Source organism: Hyaena hyaena, unplaced genomic scaffold (genome assembly GCF_003009895.1).
Source record: "Hyaena hyaena isolate Hyena2069 unplaced genomic scaffold, ASM300989v1 scaffold_219, whole genome shotgun sequence".
NCBI classification, from domain to species: Eukaryota; Metazoa; Chordata; class Mammalia; order Carnivora; family Hyaenidae; genus Hyaena; species Hyaena hyaena.
The window spans coordinates 1,182,796-1,198,788 of record NW_024080850.1 but is presented as its reverse complement, the minus strand read 5'-3'; the positions used below and the strand labels follow the sequence as shown (position 1 = coordinate 1,198,788).

The 15,993-nt window shown below is 49.4% G+C and overlaps 1 protein-coding gene across 2 annotated transcripts in view; it reads right to left on the bottom strand.

Moving 5' to 3' along the window:
- DGCR2 (DiGeorge syndrome critical region gene 2) overlaps positions 1-15,993 on the bottom strand; it is a 98,599-nt gene that overhangs the window by 22,959 nt on the left and 59,647 nt on the right. Inside the window, exons 3-6 of one of the 2 annotated variants that reach the window (XM_039242849.1) lie at positions 14,851-14,976; positions 12,002-12,221; positions 10,004-10,080; positions 2,464-2,640 (exon numbers count right to left, since the gene is read on the bottom strand). In XM_039242849.1, the coding sequence (XP_039098780.1) occupies positions 2,464-2,640; positions 10,004-10,080; positions 12,002-12,221; positions 14,851-14,976 (600 nt within the window). The remainder of the gene's footprint in view (positions 1-2,463; positions 2,641-10,003; positions 10,081-12,001; positions 12,222-14,850; positions 14,977-15,993) is intronic. The other variant, XM_039242850.1, reaches the window with a different exon arrangement.

Sequence of the window (15,993 nt, the reverse complement as noted above, 5' to 3'; positions counted from 1 at the left end):
CCCAATTTTGATAACTGTGCTGCAGTTATATAAGAGCGTGTCCTGGTTCTTATGAAACACAGTAATTATTTAGGCCTCGAGGGCACAATATCTTCAATTTACTCTCAAATGGTTCAGAAGAAATATGCAGAGAAAAAATGATAAGCAAATGTGGCAAAATACAAGTAATTGGTGAATCTATACAGGGGGTATATGAGAGAAAGTTCTTCATAGCATTCTCACAACTTTTTCCTAAGTCTGAAATTACAGTGGACCCTTGAACAATGCAGGGGTTAGGGACGCTGACCTCTGCATAGTTGAAAATTCATGTACAACTGTTGATTCCCCCAAAAAGAAAGTACTAATAGTCTACTGTCGACCCAAAGTCCCAGTGATAACACAATCAACTAATACCTATTTTGTATGTTATATGTACTAAATACTATATTCTTACAATAAACTGGAGAAAAGATAATGTTATTAAGAAAATCATAGGGGCGCCTGGGTGGCTTAGTCAGTTAAGCGTCCGACTTTCACTTAGGTCATGATCTCGCGGTTCGTGGGTTCGAGCCCCGCGTCGGGCTCTGTGCTGACTGCCAGCTCAGAGCCTGGAGCCTGTTTCAGTCTGTGACTCCCTCTCTCTCTGACCCTTCCCTGCTCACGCTGTCTCTCTCTCTCTCCTAGAAATAAATAACAATATATAAAAAAAAAAAAAAGAAAGAAAATCATAAAGAAAAGAAAATGCACTTACTGAAATAAATCTACGTATAGTGGATTTAAAACCGTGTTGTTCAAGGACCATCAACTGTGTATCTAAATACCAAATGACAAAATCACCCACCTCCCAGGCCCAGATGTCTTAAAGACTATGGCCTGCCAAATACTCAAGGACATGATCATTCCCAACTTGTGCAGACTGACTTAGAGACTGGTAAAAAAGAATGCTTCCGAATTCATTTCATAAATTGAATATAAATGTGATATAGAAACCAGTCAAGGAGAGTGCAGAAAAGGACTATAACAGGCCAAGCTCACTTCTTAAAGGAGTTTCAAAAATCCTAAATAATTATCAGCCAAGCAAAACCAGCAACAGATACACAAAAACTCTGAGACGGTTTAACATCAGAGGATCTACCAATGTAAAAAAGTAAATGACAAATTAAATCATGTAATATAAACTAAACAGCAAAATAAATCAGCAAAGAAGAAAAGCCACGTAATCCTAATAAATGCAGAAAACACATTTACATTTTAGGAATGTAGAAATTCCCGGCAAACTAGGAATAGAAGGGTACTTCCTTAACCTCAAAAAGGTATTTTGGCAATCTTACGGAAAGTACCACTTAACAATGAAACACTAAAAGCTTTCCCTTTTAGGTTGGGAGGATAAGAACGCTCACCATCAGCACTTCTCATCAACACTACACTAAAAACCTTAGCAAGTAACAGCAGGGGACAAAAGGTAAAGAAATAAAAAGTCAAAGATTTGGAAGAGGACATAAAAATGTCTAAATAGAAAATCTAGGAGAATACAACCACGTAAGAATTCTAATAATGGAGCTCAGAAAGTGGATCCTAAAATTGATGCAGAAGAAAAAAAGGTCAAGAATTGACAACATAAGGGGCAAAAAGCAAGACAGAGAAGCCCACCACCACCTAGGAGGATATATCCCAAAGCTCCTGTAAAGACAGCATGGTATCAACACGGGACTGACAAACAGCCAAGGGTCAGAATGGAGGTCCAGAAACAGGCTCAGAAATCTATGATGCCCTGACCTATACGAATTGGCAGGGAAGGGGATGATGGTCCATATTAATGGTGCTGAGGTCACTGGCTGCAACCCAGCCTGCCTCACATGCTGCCTCTGGATTCGATTTGGCCCTCCACCCACTGCAGAGGGGACTGGCGGGGAGCCTTGCCCTTGGCATGCACAACACATTGCAAATCCCTGAAGCTGGAGGAGACCTTGATATGGAATGTGGGTGAGTGACTGGGAAGAGGGACAGGGAAACACCACAAGCTGAGGTGGGGAGTGGCCCAGTTGTGAAGTGAGAAGTCTCGGAAAGGCCTAAGGAGAGTATGGGTAGGTGACCAAGGCAGTCAGAGACCCCAACACCCCTCTCCCAACACCACAAGACATAGCATGTCCTCTGTCATCATTCTCATGTAATCTCCTAACAACAATGAGGTGTGGAGGGCAGGAATTATCACCTCTACCCTGGGAAAGAGAAAGGAGGGTTCACGGATATCAACCGCTGCCCAAATTCCTGCCCTCCCTCCACGGCACCTGTGCCCCTTCAGAGTGGGGTGTGAGCCAGGCAAGGAGCTCCTGCCGCCCCACTGAGACACAGGGGTCTGCCTCAGTGCACCATGATGTCGAAGTCTACTCAAGGTCGACGCCAAGGTCCAGAGATCAGACAGCCACATATTCATGAGAAACACTTCCTCACAGCTCACTAGGAGTACCGGACGAGGTGGCTTACTTCTTTTACAGAGAAATGAAGACTTCTCGTAGCAATTCTCTGCATGCCAGCTGTGCAGGTCTTGGTGGCGGAGGGTAGGGAAATGGAAGCACTGGAGTTGGGCACAGAACACGTTGTCACTTTCTGACATGGCCGAAGCGAAGATGGGGTCTGGGGGTAGGAACACCTCTGAGGAGCCTGTGGAAGAAATAACATAATGTCAGCCTACATGCCAATCACATGTGATACGTGTGGGGACCAATGCCCCCCCAACTGGACCATAGATCAAAGGGCTCGTGGGCCACCAAGTGCTAGCTGCACTATGGTCAGGGCATTCGTTCATGACCTCCCCTAGATCCTATGAACACAGCTCTGGGCAACGTGAAGAGTAGAGTAATGGGCCAAGACATGGTGGATTAAAAAGCAGAAGTTCAGACGGACAAATAAACAGGAAGGAGGGGAAAGTCCTCTCTTATAACAGAGTATCAACTAGTAAAAGGAGGAGGACTCGAAAAGGCACTTACGGCACAGGCCAGGAACACCCAGTTCAGGCAGAATTGTGGTTCTAATGCCCAACAGGGGCGGCAGCTGGCCATGTGAAATGGAAAGCACTGGCTCCCTGGGACACCCTCCCAGCTCCAGGGAGACCGTAACTCACCGAACTCCTGCCTTCCAAGCTGGGGATCGGGCAATCAGAAACCAGGCTGCCCTGGCAGCCCAGGGTGGGAGTGTGGGGGTGTTGGCAGAGGGGGCCATGAACCCCTAAGCCTCTCTTCTGCAATGCTCCAGGAAATGCAACTGGCCACACCTGGGGCACAGCAGAGCCAGCCCTAGAGCCCATTCTCTAGCTCAGAGAGCCCTCTGACACTGGACCACCAAGAGATTCCTTGAGGCTAACCCGGACGTGGGTCACTGGAGATCACCTCATTTTACTAAGATGGCAGTGCAGTTTGCCCTTTAGCAGAAATGAGGCATTCCCACGCATGCCTTTTCAATTCTACTTGCTCCCAAAACCAAGCGTGGAGGTTGGTTTTGAAGGTCCAGCCAGTCTGAAGGCAGGGCTTCATCCCATGGACACTGGGAGCACAGCCCCCCAGCTCGCTGACAAGGGTGGGAAGATGGACTTTTGGGAAGCATGGTGGCACAGAAGCCCCATCCTCAGCTGACACCCCTGCTAGGGGATTCTGGGACCCCAGTAGTCAGACTCACAGGAGGGCCACAGAGGGCGGGGGGGGGGCAGGCTCTTTGGGGTGACTTTCCACACCACTTCGAGAGCCTGCCTCCATTGCCAAGAGTGGGTGTTGCCTTGAGCACTGCTGTCTTTCCTCCAGGCCCCCTACTCCCCAACAAGGCCTCCTGTACCACTTCTGTGCCCTCTTCTTCTCCTTCAGATGCCCTTCACTTGGGAAGTTGCCTCCATTCCTAAAAACTGCTTTCTTGGGGCGCCTGGGTGGCTCAGTCAGTTAAGTGTCTGACTTCGGCTCAGGTCATGATCTCACAGTTTGTGAGACTGAGCCCCGCGTCGGGCTCTGTGCTGAGAGCTCAGGCTGGAGCCTGCTTCACATTCTGTGTCCCATTCTCTCTCTGCCCCTCCACTGCTTGTGTTCTGTCTCTCTCTGCCTCTCAAAAAATAAATAAATAAATGTTTAAAAAACTTTTTAAATAAAAAATAAACTGTTTTCTTCACTATTTGGCTTCTGGTCTCATGGGCTGAAATGGAACAGGTTCATTTCATCCTTTATAAAAAAAACAAAAAACAAGTCTTTAGTCCTGAGTCTATTTGCCAGCCCAGAGCACAATTTCAGTGCATGACTGCAAAGCTCTGACCAAGGCCACCAATCACCTCTGAGGGTAAAGTCCTGGGACCTGGTTCCCACCTCCTGTACTTCCCCCTGCTGCCTGGAACCTGCCAGAGCCAAGTTGAGAGTGGAGGATGGGGTGGGGTGAGGGTGACTCAGGCCCCCCAAGCCACCAGATGAAGGGCACAGGGAGGGCTGAATGGAGGGAGCTCCTCTCATCCGCTGGTGACCATGGGACCGCCTGGCCTCCTCACTCTGTGGTCAGAAGCCTGGTTTACCCCAAGATCATGGGGGGCTGCAGTTTCTCGAAACCAGTGACTAAAAAGACCATTTCCTCTTAGCCAAACTTTAGTTCCTTTCAAGCCTTCATTTTATTTACCCTCTCTATGGCTCTCATACCCATTTTTAAAAAATGCTCCATCCTTTCTCTGCCAGGAACTAAATGTGGCTCATCTCCAAAACACTCAGTGTGGTCTTCAATTAGCATCTGCAGTGGGTTGAGGAACACCTCCCCCAAATTCATGGCTATCTGGGACCTCAGAATGTGACCTTATTTGGCTCTTGAGATGAAATCATCAGGAATTTGGGGTGGATCCTAAATCCAAGGACCAGTGTCTTTACAAAAAGGGAGAAGACACAGAGGCACACGTGGGAAATGGCCATGGCAGATGGAGCAGAGCCCGGAGTGTGGCTGCCATAAGCCAAGGAACGCTGAGAACCACTACATGCTGGCAAAGAAGCAAGGAGGGACTCTCCTGGAGCCTGTAGAGGGAGGGTGGCCCTGCTGACACCTTTATTTTGAACTTCCACTTCCAGAACTGTGGCAAAGTAAACTTGTGTTAAGCCAGAAATTCATGGTACTCTGTTTGGGGAGCCCACGACATCTAACACAGCCTCGTAATCATATCCCCCACTGATTTAACAAACACCCACAGGGCCCACCCCATAAACAGACAATCAGGGTACACTGGGCAACAGCCAAAGGGAGAGATCCTTGTCTTGCAGAGCTCATATCAGTGTGGGGGTATAAAGGCTGGAAACAGATGACTAACAAACTTAATGAGTAAAGTATACATTAAGTCGGAAGGTCACAGCTGCTATAGGAAAAAAGAAAGCTGGAACTTGGAGATGAAGGCCTCAGAGCAGTAACATGGGAGCAGAGAACAGAGGGGAGGGGTGACACAGCTTGCATTGGGCATCGGACGCCACTCACAGGGTCACTGCTTTGCTAGAAGGACTCAAGGACCCGGTCTGTGACAGGAGTGAGTCCCTAAAGTTGTACATGCTGAGACGGGGGATAATGAGGTCAAGGTACCACACTGAGGATGTCTTAAGTAAGCAAGTCACACAACACGGGCACATCAAACCCACAGTATGCTTCCATTTTTATATTTTAAAATAAATATCACATATAAATAACCAGAAACTGAAATGATACTGCTAGCAGCAATGGCACTGGGGCCTTGTGGAGTGGCTTATGAGAAAATGGGGATGATTCCCTTCAAACAACACAGATTTGTTTTCAAATTTTGGTCACCAATGTTATAAAAATGGTACCCCATGTTCTCTGGCAGGGGGCAGCTCTCAGCCTCCATGGAGGGCACCCCAGGGGCCTAGGTGCTGCCTTAAGTGTCAGGATCTCAGAACCCTGGTGTGGAGCTCTGACTTCTGTGGAGACAGAAGTCAGATGCAGAGCCTCCCTCCTGGGGGAGACGCTGTGGGAAGAGGCCCCTCTCACAAGCAGAGCTCCAAATTTAAAATGCACCTGGGAGGGGTACCTGGGTGGCTTAGTTGGTTAAGGATCCAACTTCAGCTCAGGTCATGATTTTGTGATTTGTGAGTTCAAGCCCCATGTCAGGCTCAGTGCTGACAGCTCAGAGCCTGGAGCCTGCTTCAGATTCTGTGTCTCCCCCTCTCTCCCTGTTTGTGCTCTGTGTGTGTCTCTCTCTCAAAAATAAACATTAAACATTTTTAAAAATGCACCTGGGGAGTGGGATGGCTGCATACATGGGCAAAAAGTGTGTGTATATGGATAATACTCTGAGAGTACCACTATGCCAATACACAATGCACACTTTTAAAACAAAGAAAACGTTGGACAATATGTAAATGAAGTGAATGTTTTAAAAAATTTTTTTATTTATTTTGAGACAAAGAGTGTGAGCACACACGCAAGCAGTGGAGGGGTGGTGGTGGTGGTGGTGGGAATCCCAAGCAGGCTCCAAGCTATCAGCACAGAGCCCAACACAAGGCTCTATCGTGAGATAATGACCTGAGCCGAAATCAAGAATCAGATGCTTGGGGCGCCTGGGTGGCTCAGTCAGTTAAACGCCCGACACTTGATTTCAGCTCGGGTCATGATCTCACAGCTCATGAATTCAAGCCCCAAGATGGGCTCCATGCTGATGGTGCATAGCCTGCTTGGGATTCGGTCTCCCTTTCTCTCTGCCCATCCCCCCTGCTTTCTCTCTCTCAATAAATATATAAGCAAACAAAAAAAGGAAATCAATATTACAAAAAGAAAAAGAGTCGGATACTTAACCAACTGAGCCACCCAGGTGCCCCTGAAGTATTTTCAAACGTCTTCCCATGGTAACTTCCTACCACCATCTGCTTATATTCTTAGGCACAGTCTTTTCTTGGGAGTAAGTCTGCCATTGATGACAAAAGACTTAAATCTACTTCCCGCTGCCATTGTGATGAACCATCTCTGGGCCAACTGCTCAGGCCCCGCTGGATCCCCAGTTTGGAAGCAGGTGGCATCTGGCAAACAGCTCCTTTCACAAGCAGAAGTGGGGGCTCTGCCACTGTCTTGTTTGCCAGGGGTGTGTTTTGCGCGTTCTCCTCAAAGTACAGTTTCTTAGCCCAAACCTTTTAAGATGCTTTTGGTATGGACACTTCCAAACAGACACAAAAGCAGAAGGAAGAGTACAATGAACCCCTCTGAAGCTCTGTCCTGGATCACGGCAGCTCACCCTCCAAGTTTGTCCACAGCACAACACAATGGTCATACCTCTGAACACCTGTGACTTAATCTCCACTACAAATCCGGACTCAGCTTCCCTAACTGTCCACCAAAGTTTGTATAACTCCCTTCACCATCTGGGATGCATCAGAATTCATTGTGGTACACTGAACTGGTGCAGCCACTCTGGAAAACAGTATGGAGGTTCCTCAAAAAATTAAAAATAGAACTACCCTACAACCCGGCAATTGCACTACCAGGTATTTATCCAAAGGATACCGGAGTGCTGTATCGAAGGGGCACATGCACCCCAATGTTTATAGCAGTACTATCAACAATAGCCAAAGTGTGGAAAGAGCCCAAATGTCTACCGATGGATGAATGGATAAAGATGAGGTACATATATACAATGGAATATTACTCAGCGATCAAAAAGAATGAAATCTTGGCATTTGCAACAACATGGATAGAACTATTATGCTAAATATTATGATACATGAAATTAGTCAGAGAAAGACAAATCTCATATGACTTCAATCATATGTGGAATTTAAGATAGAAAACAGATGAACATAAAGGAAGGGAAGCAAAAATAATATAAAAACAGGGAGGGAGACAAACCACAAGAGACTCTCTTTAAAAATTATTTTTTTAATGTTTGTTTATTTTTGAGAGAGGCAGAGTGTAGGCGGGGATGATGCAGAGAGAGAGGGAGACACAGAATCTGAAGCAGGTTCCAGGCTCTGAGCTGTCAGCACAGAGCCCAAAGTGGGGCTCAAACTCACACGTGGTGAGATCATGACCTGAGCCAAAGTTGGACATTAACCAACTGAGCCACCCAGGCACCACCCACAAGAGATCCTTAAATACAGAGAACAAACTGAGGGTTGCTGGCAGGTGTTGGGTTGGGGGAAGAGCTAAAGGGGTGAGGGGCATTGAGGAGGACACTTGCTGGGATGAACACTGGTTGGTATATGTAAGTGATGAACCACTAAATTCAATTCCTAAAATCATTATTATACTATATGTTAAGTAACTTGGATGTAAATTAAAAAAAATAATAATTCATGTACTACATTTGGATTTATATTTTTTTTTTCTTTTTTTAACTTCTTTGAACCCAGAACAAATGATGTTGAGCAGCATTAAGTATCTGGGCCAGCTATCTTATAGTAGAGAAATCTTTTTTTAGCCACATATTCATTGTGTGGCTACTACTTAAATCCAGAACAGACCTGCTGGGTCCACTTACAGCAGGCACAAGTGGCCAATAACATGTTGCACCCATGCAGAGCTGCTGGACATCGGAGCCACAGCACTGTCCATGTGGGCACCTCACTCTTGCCTCGGGTCCCTCGCACACTGAGCCACTGCTGCCAATGTAAAGACACTTGTTTTTTCTAAATTTCAGGCTTGCTCTCTAAATGCCCCAGTGAAGACATGGAGACAAGCGTGGCCACAAGGGCCTACTTAGGGCCTCTGTCATTCTCATGCCAGGGATGAGATGAGGGTCCCATTGCCTCCAGCTCAGAACATGCTATCATGCTATGCAGACTCATGTCTCCACTTTTTAACCACTAATGTCAAGAAGATAGCGGTGTCCAGGAGTGTCTATACTGTCCTGAAAGCCAGTGCCCTCTGCTGGGGCCAGGGAAGTGGGCCTTCACCTAGGATTCACCTCCAACGGCTATGATTAGGGCAATGAGGAGCTACTAGATTTATCCACTGCAAGGCACATGGTGACTCTCTGGCCTGTCAACTACTCTGGTGGGAGATCTAAACATTATACTCACAAACTCTGGGAATGCAAATGTGGGACATGCTTACAGTAGGCTACTTTGGAGGATACAAGAATGGGGTGACTTCCCTAGTAGGAGAAAAGGCTGGTAGGTGAGGCCCCTCTGCTGGGGCCTCTGCACTTACCATCTCTGCTCCCTGCCCATTACCAGCTACCAGGCTCAGCACCCCTGTCCCGAGGGACCCTGCTTCTCTCTGGGCAACTGCTACTCCCCAGCTGCCTGGGGCTTTTGAACACTGACCCTGTCTGTGCCTTCACCAATCATTCTATGTAGACACAGCCAGTCACCTGCCACACGGCCACTCATGCTGTGAAACAGGTGGGCTCTGAGTTCAAAGCCCATTCAGACTCCACAGTGAGGTGGACAGTGTGAGATGTGTGTAGTCTGTGAAGAGGACATAGCCAGGGCCTGGGAGAAACGTGCCAGTGACAGGGCAATAGGGCAGGAGGGGAGGGACAGGCAGGGGGTAGGGCTCAGTTGCCCATAGCAGACATGCTTCCCTTGACATTATGTTGGTGTTTTCAAGCAGCTCAGCATAAAATTCTTAAAGCAACACACACACATACACACACACACACACACTCTCTCTCTCTCTATTTTAATTCCATCTCCCTGACAGCTTTCCTTCCAGTTTGGATTCTACTTCTGGATGTCTCTATCTTAGAGGCTTATCCCTCCCTCTGGCCACGTCAGCTATCCACTCTGTACATTCATTCTTATATCCCAATTACAGACCTTAACTTAAAGAGAAAATGGACAGTCTAGAAATCTGGAGAAGGCTCCAGCCCCCTGAAGGGTCTTGGGGTACCTGCGCAACACCACAGTGTTCCCTGCAATCCAGGGCCCGCTCCTCTCCATGAGCCCTGCACCAGGCACTTGTACAGGCCAGGCACTGCTGGGGAGAGAATGGGGAGCCCCCAACAATACCCTCTAGTCAGGATGATGCGCCCACCCCAATTCAAACCCAACAACTCTTCTGAAAGACCAGAAAGACTTACCCTTGAACGCTACCTCCCAGCGGCCTTCTAAGGAGCGGTTCCGGCTGGTGATGACATACTGGTAGCCAACCCACAACCTGCAGGAGGGCAGAAAGGCAGAGGGCAGAAAGGCAGGGGACCTCAGGACAGCGGGGACACAGCCATGGATGGTGTGTGAGTGCGGGCATCTTACAGTTATATTGACCTTTAAAATACCAAGCTTCTGGGGCACCTGCATGGCTCAGTTGGTTAAGCATCTGACTTCGGCTCAGGTCATGATCTCACGGTTTGTGAGTTCGAGCCCGCATCAGGCTCTCTGCTGTCATCGCAGAGTCTGCTTCAGTTCCTCTGGCCCCTCTCTCTCCGCCTCACACTCATTCTTGTTCTCTCTCAAAATAGCTTAAAAAAACCACCAAACTTCTAAAGCATTAATGATTTTTTCAAGTTTTGAAGCTTAATTACAATATAATGAACTAAAATTCTAAACAATAATTTCATAGTTCAGAAAAAGCTGTATCTTGGGTAACTCCTGCCAAGACTATTCTTATTGGCTGATCCAATAAAGTTTTCACATTCTGAGCAAGACCAATCTTATTCGTGGTGTATATACAGCCTTATGAATACAACTCTGTGAATATACTAAAACCACAGAATGGTACATTCTAAAGGGGTGAATTTTATAGTATGAATTACATCTGAATAAAACATAAGCCTTTATGAGTCTGCACTGCAGCACTGGGTACAACCGTGCTCACGGTCTCCCACTTGGTCTCTGCTCAGAGCCAGCTCGTCCCAGACCTGTGGTGTGCTCCCGAGCATGCACGTCACAGCACCGATGTGCACATGTACCTGGCCGACTGCCACAACCACCTGCTGAGTGTGTGCCTCTCACTGCAGCCTTCCAGCCCCAGTCCTGGGGATGCCTATCAGCAGGCCCAATGCCACCATGGGAGGCCTGGCTTGAGGCCACTCTTGTCCCTTCAGCCTACTGCCACGCACACGCCGCCCTGGGGAGATGGGGAGCTTCTCTACCCAGTGGGCGGAGCCCTCTCACTTCTCCATGGACTCACAATCACCCTGTGATCTAGAAGTTATTTTTCTCGCTTTGTAACTGTAGAAGGAAAATGGTAAGTGGTCTCATGATTTGTCACAGTGCATAACAGTGGAGGCCAAACCCAGTCAAGGTGTTGAAATGAAGGTTCGCTCTCTACTTGCTATGGTCATTGTGCTCTGTGTCATCCCTGGGAGGGAGCACTGGCCATCTGGCCACACCTATAATCCGTTCCCTGATCCCCCAGCAGCGTGGAAGGGGCAGTATGATGCCAACTCCAGGGGAGGAACACCACAGCCCTTGGCATACACCTGCCCTCCAACAAACCCCCTAAACTCTGGGCCTGGGAAATGCTGCCAGTTGGCTACAATTTCCACACTTTATGCAATGTCACAGAGCCTCAGGGACAAGAGCCAGGTTCTGGTGCTAGACAGCCTGGGCTGGAACCCAGGCACGCCCCAGCTAAAGTGAACCTGCAGTCCTGTGTGCACCCCCCTGGGCCTGTCTTCTTACCCACTGGCCTCCTGTGGTTTCTGGGAAGACCGAACAAGGGCACCATGGAAAGCACTGAGCACAGGGCCTGGCAGTGCTTTCTTGGATCCTTCCAAGATCCCTGCCCACTTGTGTGCCCCTCAGGCCAGGCTCATGAAGTCCATCAAAGAGCTCCTCCCGACACAGCTGCAGCTGAACCCACAGATGGGAGCCAATGAAAGGAGCTGGCCCGAGGTGACATAATGTGGCAGCCCATCCCCGCACCTCTGAGAGCTCCCAGCATTCCCCTGATGGCCACTCTAACCCCTGGATCTCTATCTGTTTCCAGTGGGCCGGGGTGCTCTTCTCCAAAAATGCCAGCTGCCAGAAAAGCCTGAGCAGTGTTATAGGTGGCCAGAAACCATGTCCTTGGTGGGCATCCTGCTTGCTGGGCAACGGCCTGACTTTTGGCCCTGGGTCCCCAGCTTAGGACTCACTTGTGCTGGTCCTGCCAAGCGAAGCTCCGCTCTGGCTGGTCCCATTCCTGGGCCAGGACAAAGCGCAGCTCCTGGTCGGTGGAGAAGGTGGCGAGGGAGCCGTTCACGCGCTGGCAGGTCTGCGCAGCATCCCAGTAGTTCTCTCCACTCAGGTAGACCCGGTAGCAGCTGGCCGTGCCTTCATAGTGGTGCCATCCTGTCGGGCACTTCCCTAGGAAACATGAAGGGCGGGAGGGGAGTTGTCCCCTAAATTAGGATCCTCACTCCGAAATGCCATTAGACATGCTGCATCTGAGCAAAAGTCAGAAATCACCCCAGAAAAAAAAACAGAGAAACTGAGGCTCAAGAGACAAGCTCTGCCCATAAGACTACACATGCTGTGAAATGCAAGTTTCTCTAAGACCCAGATGCAGCCTGAGGCACAAGCATATACAGGGGCTCATCTCATTTCTGTAAGGCCCTTGATTTCCTTGGCAGTAAGGACTGGCCACTGAATGCATTTTGGTAAAGTGGATTTCATTCTCAGAGATGAAGTCTGGTTGATGAAATGGCAGGTCTCTCCAGGCCAGCTCACTGAAAGGTCTGGTGGGAGGCAGCAGAAAGGCTTCGGGCCCACACCACCCTCACTGACCCAACACTTGGCTCTCTGGCTACTCTGCCAGCAGGGGCACTGCTTCCCGAGCCCACTCCTCAGCTTTCCTTTCCTCTTCACGTGAGTACCTGCCAGCACTCCCCTAAAACACAAGTTCAGGGGATCAGAGCCAGGAGTGCCACTGGGGTAACGGGACCAGCCCCTGCCTCCTACAGGTGAGAAAAAGAGGCCCAGGTGGTCCTACAGCAGGCAGAAGTGGAGTAGTCAGTCAGAGCCAGCATCTCCCTGAGGCAGGCCAGCCCAGATGACCCACCCCCCAGGCGAGGAAGACTCCCTGTATGGCTGGCCTTGGATAAGACCTATGACCTCCAAATGCTGGAGTACCCCCCTCATAAGTGCACACTGATGAAGAGTAATAATCTGTAACAAAGACAGTTGTTGGGGCACCTGGGTGGCTCAGCTGGTTAAGTGTTCAACTCTTGATTTTCGCTCAGGTCATGGTCTGTGGCTCGTGAGATTCAATCCTCGCATCAGGCTTTGCGTTGACAATACAGAGCCTGCTTGGGACCCTCTCTCTCCCTCTCTCTCAGGCCCTCCCTGTCTCTCTCTGTGTCTCTCTTTGTCTCTAAATAAATAAATAAACTTAAAAAAAAACATATACACAAAAAAAGCCAGTTGTTAACAAAATGCAACTTTTTAATGCACCTACATCCTGTGGAGCTAGTAAGACGTGCGACAGATAGATGCTCCTGTTTTTATTATTTAGAGCACGTATGTGTAACTTATTAACAAAGGTACAGAGATTACAAGAGAGGAAATGGCGGCTCTGGCCTGTAGCCAGGGAGGCCTGCCACAGCACTGCTGCAATGTAGGCAGGGGACAGTGCCACCTGCCCGCTGGGGAGGGCCTGCTCACATACCAAGGAGTGCGCAGGAGGGCCCTTCAGTGTAGACTAGGAGCCAACCCTGAGATCATCTCTGCCTGGAAGGTGTACAGTGGGCGCAGCATGTGCCTCCTGTGTGGCGTGGGCTTGAGGGGCAACAGGATCACCAGTGTTCCTAAGCCCTGACATGTGACGTGTCCCACCTGCCACACTCCCTCCAAGTGGGTTCTGCCTCGCTCTCAGGCTAGAGGTGGGAACACCTCAATGTGGCGACACCGAGCTGTGCACAGGTCAAGCACCTCGTCTGGCAAGCAGTAAGGGAGGCCCCTATCCTGGGCTCCTCACCCACCACCTTGGGATGCATCCGGAGGAAACACTCTAGGGAGAGAAGCCAGTGGCTGGAGGCAATGGATGGAGGGAACATTAGTTTTTACTGGCTCATCTTTTTTTAATCACTTGAAATTTGTGGAATTATTATCTCAATAGAAGTATTACCTTTTCAAAAGAAAACAAGTAAGCAATGAAAAGGGCGAGCATGAGATAGAGTCAGGGTTCCACAGGGCTGAGTCCTGGCACTGCCCCCGTTGGTTGTGTGACCTTGGATGGGCTGACCTCTCAGAGCCTTGGTTTCTTCACTTGCCAAGCTTTCTCAACGCCCCTTCAACCACGAGAATTCCTGCAGTTCACAGCTATTATGGATCAAGGCCGGGTACAATATCATGGCTTATGGGATAGCTGACCCCCGCCCCCAGCTCATTCAGTTCCTGTCAGACAGAACTAAGACACTGCACGGGGGCTGGGCTCTGAGGGGCTCCCCAGCACGGAGTGTCTGCGCGCTGAGTATTAACACGGCCAACCACAGTGGACACATCACATGTGAGTTCCTCCTGTCCTGGCGTGTCATACCTACACATGTCTTTACACCTGTTTAGGAGGGGGGTTTTCGGTGTGGTTTTTCTTTCAACCTTCTTTAATCTTATAATGCTCCTTTAAAATCTTAATGTTATAGGGAGTTCATTAAATAACTAGTCCTTTCCAAAATGCTTTAACAACAGAGGTAGAGCCTTCCTACCCCATCAGCTGGACCTCATCTCTTAAAGCCTGTTTCTCCATCTACCAAAGGGCTACTGGCTTGTGGAAACAAGCAGCCTCGTTCCAGAGCCTGGGTTTGCGTCATGGCTTCACCACTCAGGGGCTGGGTCACTGTATGGCCTCAGTCATCAAAGGAGGTTGATGCCCCCTGACCACCCTGAAGGGCCATTTTACGAGGCACACCCCTCATCCAGCCGAGTGGCCCTAGGACAGCCAGGGGCCGCAAGGGGCCGTACAGGGCAGTAAGGCTGAGGTCCCAGACAGGGCAGGTCTGCAACTTACTGCTGAAGCGCACAGGCTGTGCCACGTTCACCGCGTGGAAGTGCTTGGGGTCGCTGCCTCGGGCCCGGCCCAGCCGCGGATCCATAGCCTCCTTCCCATGGTAAGGACGCGACTCCCCGGTCACTTCTGAAAGTAAGAAGAGAAACGAGCTGTAAGCACTGCTCACGTAGCAGTGGGGCACACAGCTGCAAGTGGCTCTCTGTGGCCAGGGCCAAGTTAAAGCCCGGCGTAGTCAGCCTACTCAGGGCTGGGAAAATCAGGTTGGGGGGTAGGGGGGAAAGGCAGCACATATTCCAGTTATTCACTTGTTCATTTAAAAACCTATGAAACCTTGCTGCTCAGGCCCAATGGGTCACATACACTTCTTACTGAAACTATGCTTCATTTTGTTATTACTATTATGAAATGAAATCTCTCCTTTCTTCCATTTTCTAACAGGCTACTGCTAGCACTGCACAGGGTCAGTGATCCTCCTGAAAATACCTCAGTAGCTCCAGTTCCATGCGGGGGCTCTCCAGAGCCCAGGCTACCCCTTCCACCCCAACGGCCTGGGAGCCTCTCATTAGTATGCAGGGGGAGCCACTGTGTGACACCCTCCTTTGCACTACTTGCACTGGGTCTGAGTCTCAAGGTTTCATAGATTTCATAAATGTCTGTGCACCTGTTTGTTGGTGCCTCTCACAGCCTCAAGGCCAGGACCTTCCATATTCCTGCCTGGCTCCTGGCCGCCTGGCACAGGCCCTGGTGTGCAGCTGGCCTCAAGTGCAGCTGGAAGTGTGAAGAGGAAGCTGGGGATCAGGAAGAATTCTAGTTTTATGGACCATGGTCTAATAGCAATTCACATTATCGGTGAATGTGCTTCCACAGTCTCTAACAGCAGGGGGGGGGTTGTCCTCCAACCCAGAGAGCACCACTCTCCCCCCTCGTCAAGGTGCGGGGTGATGCAGAGACAGGAGGCAATGTACCCAAGGCACAGAATGGGAGAGAGCCAGAGGCAACATCTGACCTGGGCCAACTTCCTCCCCACCCTGCCTGCATGGGGGCATCTTGGTGCACGGTGAGGACACCTGGTACAAAGTCAGGACAGAGAGCGTCAAACTTGGGTCTGCACGGCTGCATGCAGAATGAGGCCTGCTCTGCTTC